This window comes from Takifugu rubripes, chromosome 8 (genome assembly GCF_901000725.2).
Source record: "Takifugu rubripes chromosome 8, fTakRub1.2, whole genome shotgun sequence".
NCBI classification, from domain to species: domain Eukaryota; kingdom Metazoa; phylum Chordata; class Actinopteri; order Tetraodontiformes; family Tetraodontidae; genus Takifugu; species Takifugu rubripes.
In genome coordinates, this window is record NC_042292.1 from 7,119,796 (window position 1) to 7,142,534 (window position 22,739).

General features: G+C 43.4%; 2 protein-coding genes and 1 pseudogene across 3 annotated transcripts; 2 read left to right on the forward strand and 1 right to left on the reverse strand.

Annotated features, from left to right (window-relative positions):
• The first annotated feature begins 85 nt into the window (after positions 1 to 85).
• LOC115250601 (folate transporter 1-like) lies at positions 86 to 4,365 on the forward strand. 2 transcript variants are annotated; one of them, XM_029839619.1, is made up of 6 exons: positions 86 to 186; positions 748 to 1,308; positions 1,731 to 2,514; positions 2,881 to 3,073; positions 3,158 to 3,299; positions 3,456 to 4,365. In XM_029839619.1, the coding sequence occupies exons 2-6, from the start codon at positions 1,054 to 1,056 to the stop codon at positions 3,648 to 3,650; spliced, it is 1,569 nt and encodes a 522-aa protein (XP_029695479.1). In that variant the 5' UTR covers positions 86 to 186; positions 748 to 1,053; the 3' UTR covers positions 3,651 to 4,365. The 2 variants fall into 2 exon arrangements, with proteins under 2 accessions (XP_029695479.1, XP_029695480.1); XM_029839620.1 differs by lacking the exon at positions 86 to 186 and adding an exon at positions 406 to 466.
• Positions 4,364 to 12,329, reverse strand: LOC115250603 (CD48 antigen-like). The gene is made up of 12 exons (XM_029839624.1): positions 12,283 to 12,329; positions 11,754 to 11,817; positions 6,741 to 6,890; positions 6,534 to 6,659; positions 6,285 to 6,442; positions 5,910 to 5,994; positions 5,742 to 5,828; positions 5,646 to 5,666; positions 5,329 to 5,349; positions 5,203 to 5,229; positions 5,094 to 5,117; positions 4,364 to 5,015 (listed from the first exon to the last, which is right to left on the reverse strand). Exons 2-12 carry the CDS (start codon positions 11,809 to 11,811, stop codon positions 4,984 to 4,986), a joined length of 789 nt encoding a protein of 262 aa, XP_029695484.1. The 5' UTR covers positions 11,812 to 11,817; positions 12,283 to 12,329; the 3' UTR covers positions 4,364 to 4,983.
• A 2,702-nt stretch (positions 12,330 to 15,031) lies between these two features.
• LOC115250815 (oxysterol-binding protein-related protein 11-like) lies at positions 15,032 to 21,493 on the forward strand (annotated as a pseudogene).
• Positions 21,494 to 22,739: the final 1,246 nt, after the last annotated feature.

A 22,739-nucleotide genomic window follows, 5' to 3' on the forward strand; every position in this document is an offset into this window, starting at 1 on the left:
ACAATTTGTCCAACTGATGGCAGACGCGGGCCACATGGCGCTCCGTGAAAAGTGTTGGAACAAAATATAAATCAGGCCTCGTTAATATTGAACGCGTTCCATTACTCGGACTTCATTTCCCGGAATGCAAAGCGGCGACAGCTTGGTTTCCTCGCTGAATCGCAGTGGTTTGAGGAGCTGCACGAGGTAACTTCTTTTGTCATGATAAAGTCGTTATAAAATCAGACTGTGCCCTTTTATCTTTGTTTGGTGCGGAGGATGTCAGACATTCTCTCTGAATATGATCAATCGTTTTTGCTATGCGTCTCTTGGCAAGTGCATCTGTTTCTATATTTTACAAGACGATAGCCAGCGTGCTAGCAGGTTAATTGTGCAGTAAATGTTTAACTTTTACGCATATGTCGTAGATGTAGCCCTGGGATCCAGCACGGGTTTAGTCGGAGGCTACGTGTCACTGGAAGCACTGGTATGCTAACGGAGTGAGGCTTTTGTTTCCTGCTTGCCTTGTTTTCAAAAGTCAGCTCCATATTATGCAATAACTTTCCCCGTTTGCACGCATCATCTCCGCCTTATTCTGCATGGACGAAAGAAATATTTCCAGTAAATATGCAACGGTTTGCACGTGTCACCAGTATGACTATATGACCAGTGCTGAGTCTAGCAAAACAGCGAGAGTGCAGTGGTTAATTATAAGCCACCATTTGACAAAATATTCGTCAATAAGAGTTAACGTTGTTATCTTTCCAGGTTACCATGACACCAGGCTCCGGATAGCTTACATTCAGCAAACCTCAATGTGGACTGGGGCAAAGGTTAACCTTTTCTCACCCGTGGGAATGGTTGCGTGCAGTTGTCCAACTATATTGTCATCAACCTGTTAAATGCTGCGCTTGTCAATGTTTGCGTGGGCTCTGGCACGGAGGGGCGCACAGGTTGAGACCAGATCACCGCTTGGGTCCCAAACAGTCTGATTTGACTGGGCGGGTGTTTGCTGCACACATACAAAAACTTGGTAACCTGCCGGAGGAGAACGCTGAGTGATCATTTGACAGGATGGAAGCCGAGGACTCGGCAGGAACTGGCGACGAGATGGACCGAAAGGGACGTGAAAAAAAGGATTTGCAAGAAGATGCAGGGACGGCAGGGTGTCCCTCAGACAGTCTTCAGGTGGAACCAAGTGGGTCCAGAAAGGTGAACTGGGCTGTTGTGTTCCTGTGTTTCTATGGATTTATGTCATCGTTAAAGCCAGGAGAGCCCTTCATCACGCCGTATCTTCTTAGCTCGGAGAAGAACTTCACCAGGGAACAGGTTAGTGGTGTCTGCTGCTGAATGATTTTAGGCAGGTTTGTTTCTCTTTGTGTAAAGTTAATAAAAGAACTCCTAATGGAGACTTTAAAAGCCACCACAGGGAGGTTGCTAAGCCGTCTTAAAACTGGTCAAAGTTCAAATTCCTCTAAACTGGGTCATTGTAATAACCCCGTGGAGACGTAGCCTCATCTTGGCATCAGTTATTACCAGTAGTTTATTTTTTTTTAGGTATACATTTTGTTTTCTTTAAATTTATCTCCTCCATTGAGATCACAGCTGGATCTGAATGATAACTCATGCTGACCTCGAAGTAATTTTATCTTTAATGACAAACTGTACCGAGAAGCAGATTGGATGTGGGTTATTTTAAATTTAATGGTGTCATGATAGCATTTTCTCCAAGTGTCATTCTTCATTTGCAGGTGACCAATGAGATCACACCGGTGCTCACGTACTCCTACATGGCGGTGCTGGTGCCAACCTTCCTCCTGACAGATCTCATGCGCTACAAGCCAGTTCTGGTCATCCAGGGCCTCAGTCAGGTGGTCATCTGGATCATTCTGCTGCTGGGCACCACCCTCCTGGAGATGCAGTTCGTAGAGTTCTTCTATGGGATCACAATGGCCTGCCGTGTGGCGTACTCTTCTTACATCTTCTCCTTGGTCAAACCCGGCCAGTACCAGCGCGTGGCTGGTTACTCGCGCTCCTCAGTCCTCTTGGGGGTGTTCACCAGCTCGGTGGTGGGGCAGCTGTGCCTGTCCTTAGGCAACATTACCTACTACACCCTCAGTAGTATTTCTCTGGGCTTCGTCAGCTTCGGTCTGGTGCTTGCTCTGTGCCTCCCTTGGCCTAAACGCTCCCTGTTTTTCAACCGGGTGAAAACCCAAGAGCAAAAGGAGCTGGCAGAAGTGGCCACCAAATCTGAAATGGACCACATGAACCCAAAAGACGACGCACAGTCCGTCGCGGCGCCCTTGTGCTCTATATCTCGCTGGAAGGATTCAGTGTTTGTCCAGATGCTGCTGGAGGTGCGAGGTGTTCTGAAGCAGCCAAACCTGAGACTTTGGTCCATGTGGTGGGTTCTGAACTCCACGGGGTACTATCTGGTGCTGTTCTACGTTCATATCTTGTGGAACAAAGTGGGCCTGGCGACAGAGAACAAGCACGTTTACAACGGAGCAGTGGAGGCCGCTTCCACTCTGCTGAGTAAGACATTTGTATTTTCAATACAAAAACCACAGTATATTCATTTTAAGACAGCTGTTTCTAGTTTCTAAAAGATTTTTTCTGTCAGTAAGTAAACATATTTAAAGTCAATATGGTTTCCCATTTGCTGAGCCAAGTAAACTCAGTAATAACGATTCCATAAAACAACCCAAACTGCTTCTCGAGCCCAGTTTCAACAATCAAGTAACCTGAACGTCACACGCATGCAGTAAAAGTTGCCCATCAAAGAAAATAAATAATTGATGAGGCCAGACATGGACACAGAGTCGAAGTGATAATAAGAAGGCAGACTGAATGAAGGACTGGCTCAGAATTTTGAACCATGGTGACATCTGCCTCCGCCAGGTACGCTAACGTCCTTCGCTGCTGGCTTTGTGAAAATTCGATGGGATTTGTGGTCCAAGCTGGTCATCGCTGTGATCACAGCAGTGCAGGCGGGACTGCTTCTTCTCATGGGCACCACGGACAACATCTGGCTCTGCTATGTCTCCTACATTGTCTTCAGGGGATTCTACCAGTTCCTGGTGCCTTTAGCCACGTGAGTGTCGGTTAAAATGTGATTAAGGTTGTGTTCGTGTTGGTTTTAAACACCTACACTCACTCCCTCCCTTTGTCTCTTCAGTTTCCAGATCGCCTCCTCCCTTACCAAGGAGCTGTGTGCCTTGGTGTTTGGGATCAACACCTTTTTAGCCACCATCCTGAAGAGCATCATTATCCTGATATTTGCTGACAAGCGAGGCCTGGCGTTGGACGTTCGCTCCCAGGTAAAAAACATGGCTTCAGACTATAACGTCTTCGACCTTGTTTAGCATCAGAATGGCCTTTATTGACCTTATCCAGTATGGTGACACACAAGAAACATTTACAGAAAACCCGACAGAAATGTGGTATTTACAATTTGTTCTGCTTTTTCCTCACAGTTCTTGGTTTACTTCATCTACTTCACCCTTCTTACCGTCATGTACTTTGTGGGTGCCGCTGTGATCATCTTCCGTCACTACAGAAATCAGCCGAGGGAAGGAGTCAAGACCGTGGGACAGCCTGTCGAACTGCATCCGGCGGGGACAAACCCGGAGACAGAGGCTTTGTCCAACGACGTCCAACAGGCTTGTTGACAAGGGTGGCGAGCCATCTGGTTCAAGAGGTGCCTGTGGAAGGATGCACCGACTCGAGAGTGCCCTATAGCAGAGGTCTGTTCAGTCTTGCTCAGGATGTGCCTGAAGCTGCTCTTGGGACATACAATTATTATACACACTGACCGGTTCTGTCTCCATCAGTGATGAATCAGGACAGACGGGGACCACGAACTGAAACTGTCGCTTTAATTTGACCTTGCACTTCTTAGTTCACCATTAATTTTACAGAGAGCTCACATTTATTTTTCCGTAATAAACACGACCATTTCCCCCGGTTTATGCAAGAATTTGTTGCACTTTGATTTTTCTAAATTGTTTTGTTACTCCAAATTAATTTATTGATATCTCTATCACCAAGTTTCCTGGATAGAGGGAGGTCAACAGTCACCCTGGTTTGTGACTGAGGTACGAGACATCGCAAATAATTCAGTTGGTAAATGTGACTAAATATCAGAGGTCTGGGCTAAGGAGGTCAAAACATCAACATCGGCTTGGCGGATGCTAGATTACACCATCTTGAACAAAAATAGGCTTGAACATCCAGAGTAGAAACACAGTATTAATGGATGAAACTCCATGAAAGACATTTCTTCAACCGTGAAAAAATGTTCTGCCTTGAATCTGAATGTATGCCACTTGCTGAGACTGACAGGTCTCAGTGCTGTTAAATAAAGAAAAATAAACCCCAAAAAAACTGGATCAGATTTTTATTCACCCATATGTTACACTTAGGCAAAAGCAGTTTTAAGACAAGAAGTCGGCTTCTTCGCAGAAACTTGTTTTATATTGTCACAGATGTAAAGGGCTGTTTAGTTTGGTGCGCCTGTGGATTGCAGCACATTTGTTTCCACAGCTGAAAGGGGGCAGACCTCTGCAGAGGTTTTGTCCATCAACACATCTGATGACCAGTTATTTAGAAAAACCCCCCCCAGAATGTGGATTTCACTGTCTTCCAGTGGTGTAACTTGCACAATAAAGAGCTATTCAAGAACAAAACTGAAGCTATTTCAACCTCACCTGAATGCTCAAGTATAAAATAGAAGAAAAAATAAGCTAGCAAACAAGTCAGACTAAAGCAGTGTGTCACAGGATACAAAAACACGCAGTATGATGGGATTTCTTATTGGCTGACAAGATGACACCAACCCGTCCCTTATAGTCCTTCCAATCCTGATCCTGAGAGGAAAACAGGCGCCCGCAGCCTTGTCCACTTTAAATTAGTGTCAATTCATTTTGACTTCAAAAGTAGGATATTCCATCTTGGTGACAGTGCTAACAATGACTTTGTCTCATTGGAATCTGGAGACTATCCTCAGTTGTTGTCCTTTGCCATCCCTACTGTCTCTGCCAGATGACAGACAAAATGATCAATTGGCCAGCAGTGAATCAAAGAAAAGGCGTAATAAAATGACTGTATCTTACCCTCTTTGCGCTCAGCATTGCCAGCTGGAATAAATACAAATAGATGTCCATCAGAAAATCAATTCACAGAAAAGACAAATGATCCGGGGGACAAGAAAGTCAGACTTACGTTGATCTGGAGACTTTTTCCAGAAATCTAGGTCAAAAAGGGGATGAATTAGATAAAACAGGATAGATTTTACATTCAGTATTAAAAAACTTTAATAAAGTTTTGCAGTTACGCTCAGACACTGACCTGCCTTCCAGAACATTGAGTCTGCAGGGACAGAAAACACAGGCAAGCCTTCAGAATTGATTGGTTTTTGTTTTTTTACTGAAAGAACCTAAAAAAAAAAAAGAATCTAAAAATGAACAGGAGTGGTTTCATAATTTTCTGCTTGCCACTGTGGTATTTAGCAGCTTTTATTGTCACTGATTTGACATTTCTGCTTCCAGAATGAGCCGGTTATTTTAAAATTGCTACGCAGGAAGTTCCAGTTTGGGATAACCTGCTGTCAGGTGAACGTGTTGGTGTGTTTTGTGTTTGGTGAAAAGCTGAGGAAACAGTCTCACCTTTCTGGTAGAACCACACACCTGCGGGAGGGTAAACACAGTGGTTAGCAGGTTGCCACTGACTCCACATGAGGATTCTAATCAGGAGTTACTCACCTGTCAAGCCTTTGTGAATTATAATCAGGACAAAGACCAACCCGATAAGCCCCAGCCCTACTCCTAAACCTATTGGCCACTTGTCACCTGAAAATTGACAACAAAATGATTTGACATTGTTTTGACATGTCAGTGAAGTCAATTGAAAAGGGAACTATTGTAACTCACTAGGCACTGGTGTGACTGGCCCGCTCTCCATCGTACTGACTGGATTTGTCATCGTGCATGTGTAGGTGCTAGAACATTCCTTCAACTATAACAAGAGAAATCGCAAAACTTTTTCCTTTAATCAGGGTTCATCCTGTTCAAGACTGCAGAGCAATACTCTAACGCACCGCTGCTGGTCGCATCAAAGTCCCTGGCGTGACAGGACGTGCACGGTTAAGCCTGCCTTTAATCTTTTTAATTAAAAATCGCAGGATTGTTCCTAAAACCACCGATCATTTATAGATGTTATCTTCAGCGCCATTATATTTGTATAGACGACAGAATGCAGAATTTCACGCTCTGATATAGAGATGTTAGATAGAGATTCACAAATACCTTTTGGATTATATTTCGCTCAGTTTCTAGAAGCGCCGCTTTGTTTTTAGTCCAAGAGTAGGTGACTGGTTCAGCATCCGTGATGTCTCCATCACAGGTCAATTCACAGTATTCGCCCGGAGTCTTTTGTACTGTAATTGTGGGCTTTGGGACGGGTCCTGTCATCATGAAGATCAGACAAACATTTCATTATAAGCTTCTACCCCCTAACAAACACACCAGACTGTGCTAAAAGACTCATCCACTCACGGTAGACCTTCAGAACGATTTCTTTCTGGAGAACGTTGTTGATTTCTGGGGTGTAGTTGTTGCTGTCACTTAAAACCAGGTTTCTGATGGTCAAGATTCCACTCTCAACATCGAGACTGCTCCTGTCTGTAAGGAGACACAGATGTTGTTACCATTCTGGCAATTTACAGAGCGGCAGGAAATATCACAGAGATCCGTCCAACAGACTTTTAAATTGGCGATAGGATTGAATGGCTGTTCCATCCCACTGGACAGCGAGGTTGGGGCCCTGTTTCCATGTGATGCTGGTGATTGGTGAAGTGACAGCATTCGGTTTGAGGAGAACCTCGCTGCCCAACTTCCCGGCCAATGGATCATCTAAAGGACAAATTAGCAATAATTTGTAAATAACGGTGACAACATATGATGATAATCACTTAAGTTTAACACTGGCAACCTTTTCATGAAGCACAAAGTACAAAGCCTGTTCCTGCATAGCTGTTCAAAGTCTGTGGGCACCGATGACAAGGCGGACCTCGCTGTGGCTGAACGATAACTGTCTTGAGTACATGATCATGTCCTGACTGGGATGACAAACTATTCAGAACAGCTGTTAACGAGCTACAGCTAAGCTAGTTTGCCTGTAAAGTTTACAAGAACCAAGCGACACATCGCTGCGTATCATTTATGAATTATGACAACCATCTTTTGTGAACTTTATCTGCTTCTGTTTGCTCCTCTTAAATTGACTGCTGTCCACAACAAGCTTCAAAACACACAGCTTTAACGGTTTGGCTTTCAATTTTCAAAGTCCATTTTGGATAAAGGAATAAGCAAACACTTTGATTCGGAATACTCCCCCAAAAAGACCAGATATGAACACTTCCCTGGCCAGCTTTTTCTTTGATTACAGCAGGCCTTCTTTGTGACATTCTTTCAATAAGCTTCTGCAATGTCACAAGAATTATTTCCGCCCAGCTTTGCATTCACCAAGATCCTGTCTTAGGCGGTCGCAGCTCAGCCTTTAGAGGACCAGCTGAGAAGAGGAAGCTTCTCCATTCAAGCCCTAAAGACAGCAGACAAAAGTGTTCCGATAGCAGGGGGGAGATACCAGGAAAGCACCTCAGGTACAACCCTTTAACGCACTGTTTCTCAACTGGCGTTTTCAGTGGGTCGTGGGCCTTTGCCTGGGGAAGGAAATGCTAAAAAAATAAAAAAAATAACTGAGTGTAATTCGTACTCCTTAACAGTAGGCGGCGTTGACATGCGCCATTTCACACCATAGAAAAAGACCTGCAAAGTTTGTTTACATATGTCGAGCATGGCGAAACGCAGATACAACGAGGAATATATGAGATATGGATTTTCTTATCTTGAAGACAAAGGAGGAGGAGAATACTTGAGAAAGCTCCGAATGCAACATGGAACCATTGTTTTTTTGCATCGGGAGGCCCTAGCAGCAAAGGATGTGGTACCCGTGCTTCATGGAACATTAAAAGATGTCATCCAAGTGGTAAACTACATTAAACGGAGTGCAAAGAACACCCGATGTTTTCAAAAACTATGCCAAGATCTTGGTAGTGAGCATGTACAAGTGTTGTATCATGCCGAGGTACGTTGGCTTTAGAGGGGAAAGGTACTGTCCCGTTTTTATGAACTACGAGGTGAAATCGCAGCCTTTCTTGCCCAGAACAATTCGCCTCTTGCAGACCTGTTTAGTAACAGTGTGTGGCTCGCACACGTTGCTTATCTTGCGGATGTGTTTGACCAGTTAAATGCATTAAATGTGTCTGTACAGGGGAGAGGGCACAACATTTTTGAACAATATGACAAAATCCAAGCTTTCAAATAAAAGATCTCCTTATGGGCAAGTCATGTTTCTAAAAACCGGCTCGACATGTTCCCCAATGTCGAAAACAATCACGACACATCTGAATAAACTTCTGGAGCGGTTTAATCGCTACTTTCCCGAGAAACAGAGGGATGATGACTGGATACGCGACCCCTTTGGAATCGACATGGAAAGCATCACGTTGCCAAGCAACGAAGAGAGTATGCTGGTGGAGCTGTCACGTGACCGCACGCTGAAAAAGAAATTCATGGAGGTAAACCTCTCCCATTTCTGGTGCAGCATTGTGATGAGCGAGTATCCTTCCCTTGCCACTCGAGCAGTAAAGATCGAAACAGACTGGACATTGAACATGACCTCAGAGACCTGGAAATAAGTGCTGCTTAATTTTCTTCAAAGCACACTGTTTTTCAGTATTTACCTATTGATAAGCTAATCAGAAGAAAGTTCATTTTGTGTACTTGAATCATTTTGGATTGCACTTTTTGTTTAATTTATTTTGAGTTTGTGGATTAAAAACTGCTCCTGAGGAAATGGATTTCTTTCTCATAGTGCAGTGTTGATTGTAGAGGTTCAATGAGTGACGATTCTCTGCTAAAACTACATAATTTGAGTTGTTTTAAAATATATATATATATATATATATATATATATATATATATATATATATATATATATATATATTTCTCAGTAGTTGCACTTTTTTATTTCATGTATTTTGCATGAAGACCCCAACTGAGTCTATTAAAAATGATTGTTACTGAAATGGTCTGATTGTTATGTCAGCCTTATGATTAATACTTGAATAAGTGACTAGATAATTTTAAATATTCAGTGAGTGGTTATTCAGCTAAAACTATATATTTTTAGTTCTTTTTGAAACTACTGCTCAGTGGTTGCACTTTTTTATTTCATGTTTGTACATAAAAGCACTGTTGAGTCTTAAAAATGGCTGTTACTGAAATGTTCTGATTGTTATGTCAGCCTTATGATTAATGCTTGAATAAGTGACTAAATAGTTTTAATAGGAAATTGTTATATATTCAGTAAGTGGGTACTCAGCGAACGCAACATATTTGAGTTCTTTTTGAAACTACTGCTCAGTGGTTGCACTTTTTTATTTCATGTTTGTGCATGTTGAGTCTGTTAAAAAGGCTGAAGTTACTGAAGTTAAGTGTTTTTAATTTAATTAAAATGCAGCTAATTGAGCATCAAAGGTAATATTTCCCTCTCTATTATTACCACTTGAAGTCATTTTGGTTTTGGCATTCTGTGGCATTCTGTGGTATTCTATTCTACTATCTCCGATTCAAACTGCATGATCTTTTCATTTAATAAATTTGAGAAGTTAAAAATTTTCCTTGATTTGGGTCGCGGCTTGTCATCAAGGGTGATGGTGGGTCCTGAAGCCAGACCAGTTGAGAACCACTGCTTTAACGCTAACATGGGGCCCTGTAGCGAGCACAAACAAGCCAACATGGCAATACTTTTACGATTGGCACTGTGTTTTTAACATTCATATAGCAGCATTTTCACTGGACTCACATTAACTGTGTAGTCCTTTTAGCGTATACCATGTTTTCTATGCATACCACTCAAAGGCTGTTTCCGAAACCACCCCCATACCCTACATAGTGCACTCAAGAGTGTGGACGCCATTTTGAAATAGTGTCTGAAATGTTAGTGAGCATCGCTGTACCCTAGGTAGTGCACTCAATGTATCCCACAATGCACTGCGAAAAGTAGTGTACAAGCGATGCGCCCCTAACATGGAAAATGTATCCCATCAGCCTTTACGGTATCACGTGATACCGACGGGATACATTTTTAACGTAGTTTCTACTGTGCGGTTTGATATATGAAATTTTTGGAAATAAGAATTTTTTTCAGTAGGGGTCCAATATGATCATCTTAAAATATTACAACATAAATGTGTAAAAAAAAAATCAATCAATCTTCACTGAGCCCGCCCCTCACTTAAAACTGTTCTTCAGAATCGTCTGTTCCTCACCAGGCGACAGAATCTCAGTAAAAGAATATTTACAAAGATGAAAAGTAGCTCTGGATCCATTTTTTGATTAGAAATTGCTTTATTAAATGTTTTCACTACAGCGGAATATGACTTGGGAATGTTCCATCACGTCTTGGCTTGAAAATGTCAAGGGACACTCATTATTTTAGGTAATAGGTAATTATTATTGTATTATTATTGACATTAATATTTCATTTTATTATATAAAGTTAATAATAGGTTAAAATATTGCATTTTCATCAAATGACCGCTGAATGTATTTCTGATGGGTTAAAATAATTAAATGGACCTGGCCACTTTTTCCGGCAACCGGTTCGTAATTATTATGCGACACCCCTGACGTCACTTTACGTGCGCCGTAAATGACGCCGTTGTCTGAATACTAACTTTAAATTGAGTGCGCTACGTAGTTCACTCAATCCATGTCCCCTATGTAGTGAGTAGTAAATAGGGAAGGAGTGTGTGGTTCCGGAAACAGCCAAAGTAAAGCTGTATCTCCTGCGAATGACTGCACTGCAGTCTGTGAACGCACCATTCCCCAGTCGGTGAACGGCCCTTAGGTATTACTGATGGGAAGGGCCCTGACACGAGTGCCAGGGGTTGCTGACCCCTGGTGTCGCCCATACTGGAGCCAGGTCAATCCCACCAATACCAACTTCTCTCTGGGCTCTGCCCAAGAAACACAGCTAGATTCGCAAGTAAAACAGTTCCAGTTCAATAGTTTTTCTTAAGAGTGCAACCGATTTTCTTTCTCTCATATCTACTTTTTTTGGGTTGCAATGTATAGTTTAGTGGTTCTCTTTTCTGGAAACTCTAATTGAAGATTCAGCTCTGCTGACATTGCGAAAACGGAATTATTATTTTTAGCTGTACGCAGCATTTTGCCACTTCGTGCGCTCAGTGCATCCACTGGTTGTGAGCTGACATGAGGACGGAGAGGACAAATCGTCATATTGACACCAAACACATGAGGGTGAGGGTTTTAACAAATGGTCGCCCTTGGAGAACCGATTCAGGCCGAACCGTTCCTACCGTTTGGGAGGCCGAACGCCCTCCATCGTGTTTAGCAATGCTCACCCGAGCATTGTCCGGAGTACCTCGCTGCTTATTTACAGCGCAATCACAAAAACACCGCGGCGCTTTAGCTGAGCTCTTATCTATATTAAATGTTTTCGCCCATGTGACAAATAGTGCAGGTAAAACCCAAACGGCAACGGGTGGGGACGGAGAACTGCGTCACATTTGAGTATGCGATTATGGAACGAGAAAGGAAATGGCGACACATAAAAACAAAATATATAAATCTAAAAAGAATAAAAACAAATAAGTACAGTAATGGCAAAAGAAAGGGTTGACTCACCAGACTCGACCACACCGAAGAGGACCCACGCCCATACCAGTAACATCAACAGTTGCATTTTCCCCTGAAAAATAAACGTTTAAAGCCTAATAAACGCACAGATTTCGCCTCTTCGACCTTCGGACAGTTGGTTTTTATCAGAAAGTAAGCTATAAGCTATCTTTCTAAGCTATAAAATGGTAGCGTGGCTAAAACGAAACCAAACGTGTGTTTCCGGAAACACCGGAAATGCTATTTTAATTGTTTTAAACAGTTAATTCGTTTTAAAACTGAGAAATAATCGTCGTAGCTGTGGCGCTGCCTTAACCAAAGCGCCTAGAAAGTAGATTCGATAACTTAAACAGAATTAATACACACAACGGATACGCCAGACTACTTCCCCACCAAAATGCCCCAAAACGGCGTTCTTACGATTTTAGTTTAAATCGTAATATTCGCCAAAATAAATAAGAATAAAAACCGTACATTATTTAATTTACAGTAGTTCTGTGGCTATTCACTAACGCTGATGTCGTTTTACAATACTCACAAATATCGAACACTTCCTTGACCACACGATGTTGGGAGGAGCCCAATGGCAGAAAAAAAAAAAAGATTCCTCTATTTGACGACAAAATCGAGAAGTTTCTAAATTCACTTAAGCCGTTACTTGAATAAGGGACCATAGTTCCAAATATTTAACTAATTATATACATGCATATTTACTCATTGAAACGGAAAATCGGGAACACACGTTCTTCTCCTTTAACGTGTTTAAAACTTTTGAGAAATATTCTGAGTCTTATTAATAATAATTGCACACCACTGTAAGGCCAGGAAATCACGTTTTTTTTTAAATTGAAAAACTCTGGTAACCACCTAAAACTCTCGGTTTCGGTGTGCAGCTTAGAGCAAGAGCTCTCTTCTTCAGCAGCTCTCTATGCCACTTATTACAGAGCTGCTTACTTTGAGTTCTGGTTAAATATCACGAATTTATAAACTACGTCTGGAAGCAGAACTAATGGAAAGGGTCAAACGGTCCCAAACAAGGGCCTGTTACACAGAAAAACAGACCATAGAGTGCAGTAATTGATCAGTTAGACCTTTCTACGATTCATGTACCGTAAGTGTTTGATAGCTACTTAACGCCACAGTTTAATAAACTTTTCTGTCTGCATGTTTAAGAATAAAGTTTAGTGCACTTGATACTCTGATGCTATTTTTTTTTGTAAAAAAGTATTATGTTTCTTACATTTTCGTAAGTATATTATCAAGGTCAACTTCCAGCAAAGCAGGAGAGAGCCTGCTAGCGAACTTGGCTCAATAATTACTAGTTTTTAACCAAGTGAATGATTTTTTAAACTCAAACGACATTTTAGAGAGGCATCAGTCTGGTTTTAGGATGAACCACAGTACAGAGACAGCCCTTTTAAAGATTTTAAATGACATCAGGTGTAACCTAGATAACAAAAAAGCTCACGGTGTTGGTTCTACTGGATCTGACCGCCGCCTTTGATACAGTAGACCACCATATTTTATTGAATAGACTAAAGAACCTGGTCGGCCTCTCTGGTACTGTTCTTAACTGGTTCACCTCCTACCTTACTGATCGAAGCTTCTTTGTAAGTATGGATACATGCTCCTCGAGAATCCACGAGACAAAATGTGGGGTTCCCCAAGGGTCAATTTTAGGTCCAACCCTTTTTAATCTTTACATGCTGACGATACGCAGCTGTACATCGCCGTGGCTCCTGATGACACAGGGCCAGTTGATGCCCTTTTTAACTGTATTCTAGATATCCAGTCATGGATGGCAGAAAACTTCCTACAGCTCAACCAGGACAAAACAGAAGTCTTAGTCATTGGTCCTGAAGGTCAGAGAGAGAAACTTGTACCAGAATTAAAAGATTTTAAGCCATCTCAATTTGTAAAAAATCTGGGTGTGATCTTTGACTCTGAGCTTAGTTTTATTCCACACATCAAAAACATAACAAAGGTAGGTTTTTACCACCTGAAGAATATAGCCAGAGTCCGCCCGTTTCTCTCTCAGGCCAGCACGGAGGTGCTGATGCACGCTTTTATCTCTTGTTGTTTAGATTATTGTAATGCCCTGCTCTCTGGTCTTCCAAAAAAGAGCATCACCAACCTACAATTATTACAAAACTCAGCTGCACGAGTGCTGACGAGGACCAGAGGGCGGGAGCACATCACACCGGTTTTAGAATCGCTGCATTGGCTACCTGTGCATTTCAGGATCGATTTTAAGGTTCTTTTATTAGTTTTTTAAATGTCTTAATGGTCTTGGGCCGACTTATTATCAGACATACTTTTATTCTATCAACCCTCGCGGACTCTGAGGTCCTCCGGCACCGGCCTTTTAACCATTCCACTTGTAAGCTCTAAAACGCACGGGGAAGCGGCCTTCAGTTATTATGGTCCCCGACTGTGGAACAGCCTGCCGGAGAACCTCAGGGCCGCAGAGACTGTTGAGATTTTTAAAAAGAGGCTCAAGACACACCTTTTAAATCAAGCCTTTAATTGATTTTCTGATTATTTTTAATTTCTTTTATGTCCTCATGCTTTTTTATGTCTTATCCTTATTTTACTTGATACTTTTACTGTTTTACTCCCTCAGTTCTTAGTTTCTCAGTTTCAGTCTTTACAACCTTTTATCCCATTTTCTGTTTCAGTCTGTTTTAGTCTTAGTACTGTTTTACTCCTTCAATTGTTAGTTCCTTAGTTTTTAGCTTTTATACCTTTTATCGCATTTACTGTTTCAGTCCTTCAGTTTTTAGCTCCAGTGTTTCCTCATGGTGTTTCCTCATGGGGCCTGCCAGGCTGGGAGATGTTTCCGGTCTACCTCTGGGGGTGCTGTCCCATTGTCGACTCTGGCCTGGGTGGTTAGGGGGCTCTGTGCTTTGGTGTGGAGCCTCCGGTCTGTCCGGGTCGGGGTGGTCTTTGTGGCGGTACCACCTGTGGTCACGGACCGTGACCTCCCTCGGCCTGGTGGGCCTCCAAAGGTGGCGTCTCCTTCGCCTCAGGTCCCGGTGCCCAGCCACGTCTCAGCTTGTCTCAGCTTGTTTGTGTGTGTGGGTGTGTGTGTGTAAGTGTGTTGTATGCATGTGTGTGTGTGTGTCCTTTTCTTGATTCTCTTGTTCTCTTTGCTGTTTTTATCCTTTGTGAGGCACTTTGTGCTACCTAGTGTATGAAAAGTGCCATATAAATAAAGATTGAATTGAATTGAATTGAAATTGAATAGTGAACAGCGTTATTCATGTTCTTCTCTAATAGCAATAACAATGGTAGTATGGAAGGCGCAGATGGGTCCGGCTGGATTTTACATTATTCCAAGTTGAGATCGGGGTAAGAAGCTTAGAGGTTACAGAGGTGATGAACTTATAGTTGTTATCCAGGTTGCACCAGGGCAGAGCCCAAGGTAAGGTTCAGTAATAAACAGTGGTGAAACAAAAGCCGGGCAGCTTTGGTCATTGAGGATCAACTGCTAACAATAATAACAGCCATAATAATAATGTTATTGATAAGAATAACAATAATATAATTATACTCAAATGCAATGTATACCTGAACTGGGCCTAACCTACTTATGTCATGTCTGTCGTTTGTTAGGAACAAAACAGGAAAATCATTAGTTTGAAGACTGATTTATGATAACGTTAATTTTGTATCATCATTTATATCTGTGGCGATGACGGAAGCGGCCTGAGCGTGGAGCCTCCACCGGAAGTGACCCGAAGCCGGAGGTCCGCAGCCAGACTCTCAGCACTTTTAATCTCTAAAAGGACTTTCATTTTCTTTCTTGAAGATTATCAACAAAGTTATTTTTTAAAACCTTGGTATATATTTATTATTAATTTAATAGGCACCTAATCTATTGGAGGTGTGACCTCGCGAGCGAGTCACATGATCGTTGCCGAAGCAGTAAATATCAGCACAACTAGCAAACAAGCTATCTTGATACGCGCTTAACTGTCAGATAATGCAATGTTTTATCACCTCAAATTTGCTCTTGTCAGCCAGCTTTGGATAGCTGTCCAACAAACTATGGACCCGGTGTTTTTGTTTCCTGTTTTAAAAGAGACGCGTCCACTTTAACACGGAATCCGTGGTGACTTAACAAGCTTGACAGGTTAGCTTAGCGCTAGCTAGCCGAGTTATTACTGAAGACAGGCTCTGTCGCCTCTGACTATGCAAGGGGAATCCACCCACATTACGGACCGCTGAAAACGAAGGCAAGCTGGATGTGTTTCCCCAAAACAGGACCCCAGGCTCGGGGAGAGCAACCGCTAAAAGCTGGCAGTACAGGTGAGTAATTGTTCTGCTAACGCACATATCCAGGCTAGTTTGCCCCCCTCTATTTCCATGTGTGTCAGTTACGTTGTTAATGTGTCACCGCAGTTATTTTGTTATATTAGTCACTTTGTGATTTTGTTCTGGCTTCATTATCTCACTTATTCGAGTTGTGAAATGTATTGCTCAATCTTGGAGAGCCCCACTCAATAAAGTTCCAAGGTTGAATTAGGAGTGCAGCTAATATGTTTCTGGGTGTGTCAACGAAAGTATTTTAACAAGTGTTTCTTGTTTGTTGTTTGCCTGACAGCGACCACATGGAGAATATTGATGGATACCTTATGAAATACACCAATCTTGTAACAGGCTGGCAGTACAGGTGTGCTTATATATAGATATAATTTTTATTTTATTTTTATCAGAGAGGGATGCTGACGTGATGGTTGCTGGATGATTTCAGGTTTTTTGTCCTGAACAATGAGTCCGGCCTGCTGGAGTATTTCGTCAATGAGCAGTCGCGACCCCAGAAACCACGTGGGATGCTCCCATTGGCTGGGGCGGTCATCTCCCCGAGCGACGAGGATTCACACACCTTCACCGTCAATGCCATCAGCGGCGAACAGTACAAGCTCAGGGGTGGGTGCTACCTACCTGCCAACATTCATGTAACTCGTCAGCCGTACCGTCAGGCCTCAACACTCACCGCTGTCCATCAATGTACTCAGTATTGATCTCGCTTCTGTGATGGCACTCAGGAATCGATGCGGCGTCAGGTTGTCCTTTTGCAAGGGTAATAAGCTTTTTTACGCTCTTCTTTTTTTGTTTTTGTCTCACAGCCTCTGATGCCAAAGAGAGGCAGCACTGGGTGAGCAGACTGCAGATCTGCACACAGCACCACACAGAGGCCATGGGCAAGGTATGATGGTGTGTGTTGAATGTTTCGTGAGGGCATATTTACAGCTGGGCACAATGTCCATTATTGATCCCTTCGCTTTCGTTCTTTTGCTGTACTCAGTTCCATTTTGTTTTGACAGTTTAAGAATGTGCAAAATACAAATCCTAGAACAGAATAGATATGGGTCTGAACGATCATATATTTTTAGATGCATGCTTGTCCCTCATATACTGCATCTAAAAGATTAATTACCACCATTAATGGTTAAGAAAATCAACTTATTATTCATTCAGATAGGTGGAAAAAGACCTGAAAAGTGTTTCATCCTGTTTTCTTAAAACATCATCTCCATCCTTTTGTAGAAGTTGCCCATAGATGCAAAGGTCCAAGTTCTAACAAAAATGTTTACATCACACAGAGCAACCCCCCTCCAAAGTCCCGGAGCTACTCAATGGCGTCTCAGGGCAGCAGCAGCTCCCCCATGTTAGTACACCGGTCCAACCAAAACCCCGCGTCTTTATTCAGCTGGTCACATACCCACAAGGGGTCATCGTTGTACTCCAGCAAGAGGTCCCTGCTGCCTGACCATCTGCTGGAGGCCAGAGAGGGTACAGCAAAATCTTCTTTAATGTTTAGCCTTACAGTCAGTATTGTGGGGTGCAAGACAGAACATATGTTCCTGCAGTCATCTGGTAGCTGGTGTAAGACACATGAGGTGTTTGCAAACAAACACGTGGGTTCATTTTGACACTTGTAAGGTTGTCCACAAGAGGGCGCCCGCCCAAATTCCCCACTAACAACAATGAATAATAATAACTGTGAGGTGTGTCGAATTTGAGTTTCCGATGATATTGATTTACAGATGATGAGCCAGGCCCAGGGACAGCACAGGGACCTGATCCAGAGTATCGAGGGCTTGCCGTCATCCACGGGCCTTTCCCCTTTAGACCAGGATCTGCTGATGCTCAAGGCCACCTCCATGGCAACCATGAACTGCCTTAACGAGTGCCTGCAGATCCTGCACCTGCAGCAGGTTGCCAGGCAGAGGAGTTTCCCTCGGAGGTCAGTGAAATGAGGTTTTTTTTATGTTTAGGTTGCAAGAGTAAATGAGCAAATTTCTCACTACCAAACAATGAATTGCTCAGTGTGTGGAGTTGTTTTGCTGTATTGAAGGTAACTGCAGCAATCTGTGACCTTTTTTTTGGTAACAAGACATCACATGGTTAAAATGTCCATTTGCAAACACGGTGTGGGCAGAACAGAACAGAGGGCAGCTACAGATCATGAGGTAGAGTTGTAATCATTAACAGGTGCTCTTTTATCTGGAGCCTTTCTCTTTAGGGATGATTTTAAATCGGAAAATGTCAAAGCCGTGGCCCACTTTTTCGCAACAGATCTCGTTACTATGTTTTTTTTCATGAGGCCCGGGCTAACTTCGGTAACCAATCCGATCCAGGTGAATGTGTATAAGCTCAGCCCACCTTGTCACGTACATACGGAAAGGTTTGAACCAATCAAAGCATGTGGATCCCTTCCGTCAGTTGAGACAGAGTATCCCGATACTCTGATCGCAGGAGGAGTAAGGTTACATTTAAGGGCAGCTGGCTGAAGAATTGCCATCTGGCCACCCACCAGACGAGTTTTTGTGAGGCTTTTTGGGTGAATGGAGGGCTGGGTGCAGACCCACGGATGACTGAGAGTTCTTCGGAGGGTGGCGGGTGAGTTCCTAAGGAACCTCTAAAGTGCTGCTGTGTGCTCTCTGTCCATGGCAGGACCTACGATCGAGTGGCTGGAGCCCAAGCTGCCGGACCTCCTGAAGAACGGCAGTGGCTCTCTGGGAAGCTTCACGACAGATGAGGGGGCGTTGGAGGGGACGCGCCTGGACCTGAACAGCACAGAGTTTTCCAGCTTCTCTGGGGTAAGAACACAGAAGCCCCAGCTGCAGATCCAGAGGTTGAAGTCGAGATGGTTTGCAGAAATGATTGTCCCCTGTGTGTCAGGTTACTTCAGCGTTCACTGTTGCTCACCATGTCTTCGTCTCAGGAACAGGAAGACATCAGCGCAGAAGATGAAGTGGAGGACAGTTTCACAGATGAGGAGGAGGACCTGGGTGCTGTGGAGGAAGAGCGCAGTGTTATCTTACACCTGCTGTCACAGTTGAAGCTGGGGGATGGACCTCACACGGGTGGGTAGAGTTCCACCTAAAGCTACTGCAATACAACCCCCCCGGCACCACCAGCGGTTTCCAACAACTTTCTCTCATTGGTCATGGTGACTTGAATTGTTCCAACCTAGGTGAACGTTTTAGAATTTTATGGCAGTAGGGTTTCCTTTGACAAGGTACAGCAGAATATCAAGAAACATCTATTCAGTTCAGTTTGGTTTTAATACCGCGACAATAATGGACTTTGAATTGTAGTTAATGTTATGCTAACAGTTATCATGTTTCCTGGATTGTTTTGACTCACCATCCAGGTGGTCCTCCCCACCTTCATCCTAGAGAAGCGCTCCCTGCTGGAGATGTACGCTGACTTCATGTCACACCCGGACCTCTTTGTGGCCATCACCGACGGCAGCACCCAGAGGACCGCATGGTCCGCTTTGTGGAGTACTACCTCACGTCATTTCCACGAAGGACGCAAGGGCTCCATTGCCAAGAAGCCCTACAATCCAATAATTGGAGAAACCTTTCACTGCTCCTGGACAGTCCCCAGGAACATGGAAGGCTCCAAGGATTCCTTACAAGGGAAGTCCAGACCCATCTGCCACAGCCTCTAGCCAGGACCCATATCTGCTGCGCTTTGTGGCAGAGCAGGTGTCCCACCATCCACCCGTCTCTGGATTCTATGCTGAATGCCAGGAGAGGCGGATGTGTGTGAACACACAGTGTGGACCAAGAGCAAGTTCATGGGAATGTCCATCGGTGTGTCCATGATTGGAGAAGGTTAGCCTTTTTATGTCCCGTAGTCTCTTTCAGGAAAATGTAGTCAGCGAACGACATAAAAAGGATTTTAGATTGTCTTTTATTCGAGCGCTCCAGTGTGAAAGCATGTCATTAAAAGTGTCTGTCAATAAAGTAGAGCAGTTGTATATTAATGGTGTAAATACTTTTCACGATTGATTCATCACCCTCCTGTCGGTTGGCTTCATCTGCAGGATGTTTGCATTTGCTGGAGCACGATGAGGAGTACACGTTCACGCTACCCTGTGCGTACGCCCGCTCCATCCTCACCGTCCCCTGGGTAGAACTAGGCGGCAAAGTCAACATCACCTGCGCCAAGTCGGGCTACTCGGCCGTCATCACCTTCCAGACCAAACCATTTTATGGTGGCAAGTTGCACAAGTGAGTCCCCGGCAGACTCGTGTCTTCCGCAGCCTCGGCTACAAATTCGAACACCTGTTCCAATCAAATGTAACCCTGTTATCAACTTAATTCAGGGTAACGGCGGAGGTGAGGCACAACAGCACCAACACGGTGTTCTGCCGTGTGCAGGGTGAGTGGAATGGTGTGTTGGAGTTCAGCTACACCAGCGGGGAGACAAAGCTGGTGGATGTCACCAAGTTGCCTGTCACCAAGAAGAGAGTCAGGCCGATTGAGAAGCAGGGCCCGACAGAGTCCAGGTCAGAGCAATGGAGGGATTTCCTTTCATCATGTTGCGGGGCAAGAATCCAAAGCCCGAGTGTTCTGTGGTTTCTTACCAATAAACCAATTTCTCTGCGTTTCAGGCGCCTGTGGCAGAATGTGACCGCATCTTTACGGGAGAAGGACATTGAGAAAGCCACTGAGCACAAAAGGCTTCTGGAGGAGAGGCAGAGGACGGAGGAGAGGCACCGTGCTGAGACTGAAACCCCCTGGAGGACCCGACACTTTGACAATGACGTGAGCACTTTATCTAAATTAATGGGAACTCTAAGAACCTCATATTACTTGTTTTCTTCTTCTGTCAGCTTCTTCCTCAAGGGGTCGCCACAGCGCTCATCCTGCATTTCCCCCGAGGACATCCTCTTTTCTCACCATAATTCATGTCCTATCTAATTAGGTGCACATGTCTAGTCTTAGGTCTCCTGCTGCGCAGTTCTACTCAGCGTTCTCTCTTACAAATACATTAACTGGCCCTCTAGATATGTCCAAAACCGTGTCACTTGCTTCTCAATATCCCTCAAACCATCACTTTCTCCCTCTCTGCCTGCCTCATGTTATGGGTGTAAATTGTGAACGTACCTATAAAAGTACACCACGCAACTGTGCATGCTTTCCTGATTGATTTGCAATTCATATTAGACAGTATAAGTCAAAGTGTAAATAACCATAATATTGGGAGAAACTACAGAAGCGCCCCCTAGGGCTTTGATCATGTGGAAAACGGGTTTGACACGTTGCTCCTTCTGCAGGGGGAAGGCTGGATGTACCACAAACCCACTATGGAAGAACTCTGCCTTCAAGTCCCTAGTTGCCTCACTCCTTGGATGTTGCTCCAGCTTCAGGAATGTGCGCGTGCGTCGTCACTCGTGGTTGATGGTTATTGGTGGGCACTGATTTGCAGACATTGCAACATAGGGAGACGGAGAGCAACGACACATCCTCTGATCCCTCACATGACCTTCACAAAGCCTCAACGTACAAGATTTTGTAGTGCTGATCCTTTTTTTCCAGTGAAAGCACATTCTTGTACAGTTGACAGTTCTGTATTTATGCAGCCTTACGATAGTTTGACGAATGAGGTTCTATGATGGGGTTTTGTTGATGAAGCTTTCTTTTTTAAAGCGGTATTATTACACTTCGGTTGAGCTTCTGATGATTTTTTTTTTTAAGATCCATAAGAGCGGGTAAACTTAATCACTGCGCTGTTGCCTCACAACGTGATAATGCAACACAACTGTTGTAACTTGGACTTAGCTGTTGAATGAATAACTACCGTCATAATTTAAAACTCTTTAAAAATGGCGGACGTATGAATATTTTATGCTTGAACAAATACAAACCTTTTTTTTAAACTTGTGCTTCCTGCAGTTACGCGTGTGATTCGATTACATTTCAATTGTAACGACACTGCATCCTTGCTCAGTGTTGCATGATGTTGATCGGTGCACGACGAGAATGTAACAAGTGTGTCTCATCTACTTCAAACCCTTTGTTCATTAAAAAGTGAGAACTTTAAGGAAATCATTCCAGTTGGTAATTGTCCTCAAGAGCCTTTACACACGCAACTCACTCAAGTGGCAGCTACGGTAATCAAATCTGGCACGTGTTACATGTAATAGTTGGTGAAGGATTTAGTTTAAGCGGACGTGAAAGTTATCTTTGTAACTATATTTGGAAATTGGAAAATTAAAGAATGGCAGGTTGATATTACAACCCCAATACACATTTACCTATACATTTCAACAAACAAAAGACATCAGACAATACATGAGATAACCAAGATCAGTACAATAGTCAGAACCATGAAAGACGCCATCAACACCTATGTCACCATCATCATAATCACCAGCACATCAAAACCCTAGGTGACCGTCATCATCCTCATTTACAACAGTAGTCCCAATAGGATTCCAATGCTGCTATCTACCTCGCTGGACCTGAGTTTAGCAGGGAAATGGCAGCGGGAATGAATGATCTCCTTTTTTTTATGATCAACTTTTTTATTTTCAATGAATGATCTCCTAAATCTATTGCTCTTTATTAGCAGGAAATGTGAACCGAGACCAGAAGGAAGAATCTGGAACTCAGTGAAGGGGGTGGGGACCAACTGCTAGTATAGATTTGGCCTTCCTCAGCACCTCTCTATTATACAAGTCAGTGA

Excerpts from the sequence above, each read along its gene's own strand:
- LOC115250601 (XM_029839619.1), top strand. The coding sequence starts at position 1,054 with ATGGAAGCCGAGGACTCGGCAGGAACTGGCGACGAGATGGACCGAAAG. Across the intron at positions 1,309-1,730 it reads AGAACTTCACCAGGGAACAG|GTGACCAATGAGATCACACC; the intron begins GTTAGTGGTGTC and ends CTTCATTTGCAG. Across the intron at positions 2,515-2,880 it reads GGCCGCTTCCACTCTGCTGA|GTACGCTAACGTCCTTCGCT; the intron begins GTAAGACATTTG and ends TGCCTCCGCCAG.
- LOC115250603 (XM_029839624.1), bottom strand. The coding sequence starts at position 11,811 with ATGCAACTGTTGATGTTACTGGTATGGGCGTGGGTCCTCTTCGGTGTG. Across the intron at positions 5,995-6,284 it reads AGCGAAATATAATCCAAAAG|TTGAAGGAATGTTCTAGCAC; the intron begins GTATTTGTGAAT and ends CTCTTGTTATAG. Across the intron at positions 5,016-5,093 it reads CAATGCTGAGCGCAAAGAGG|AGACAGTAGGGATGGCAAAG; the intron begins GTAAGATACAGT and ends GTCATCTGGCAG.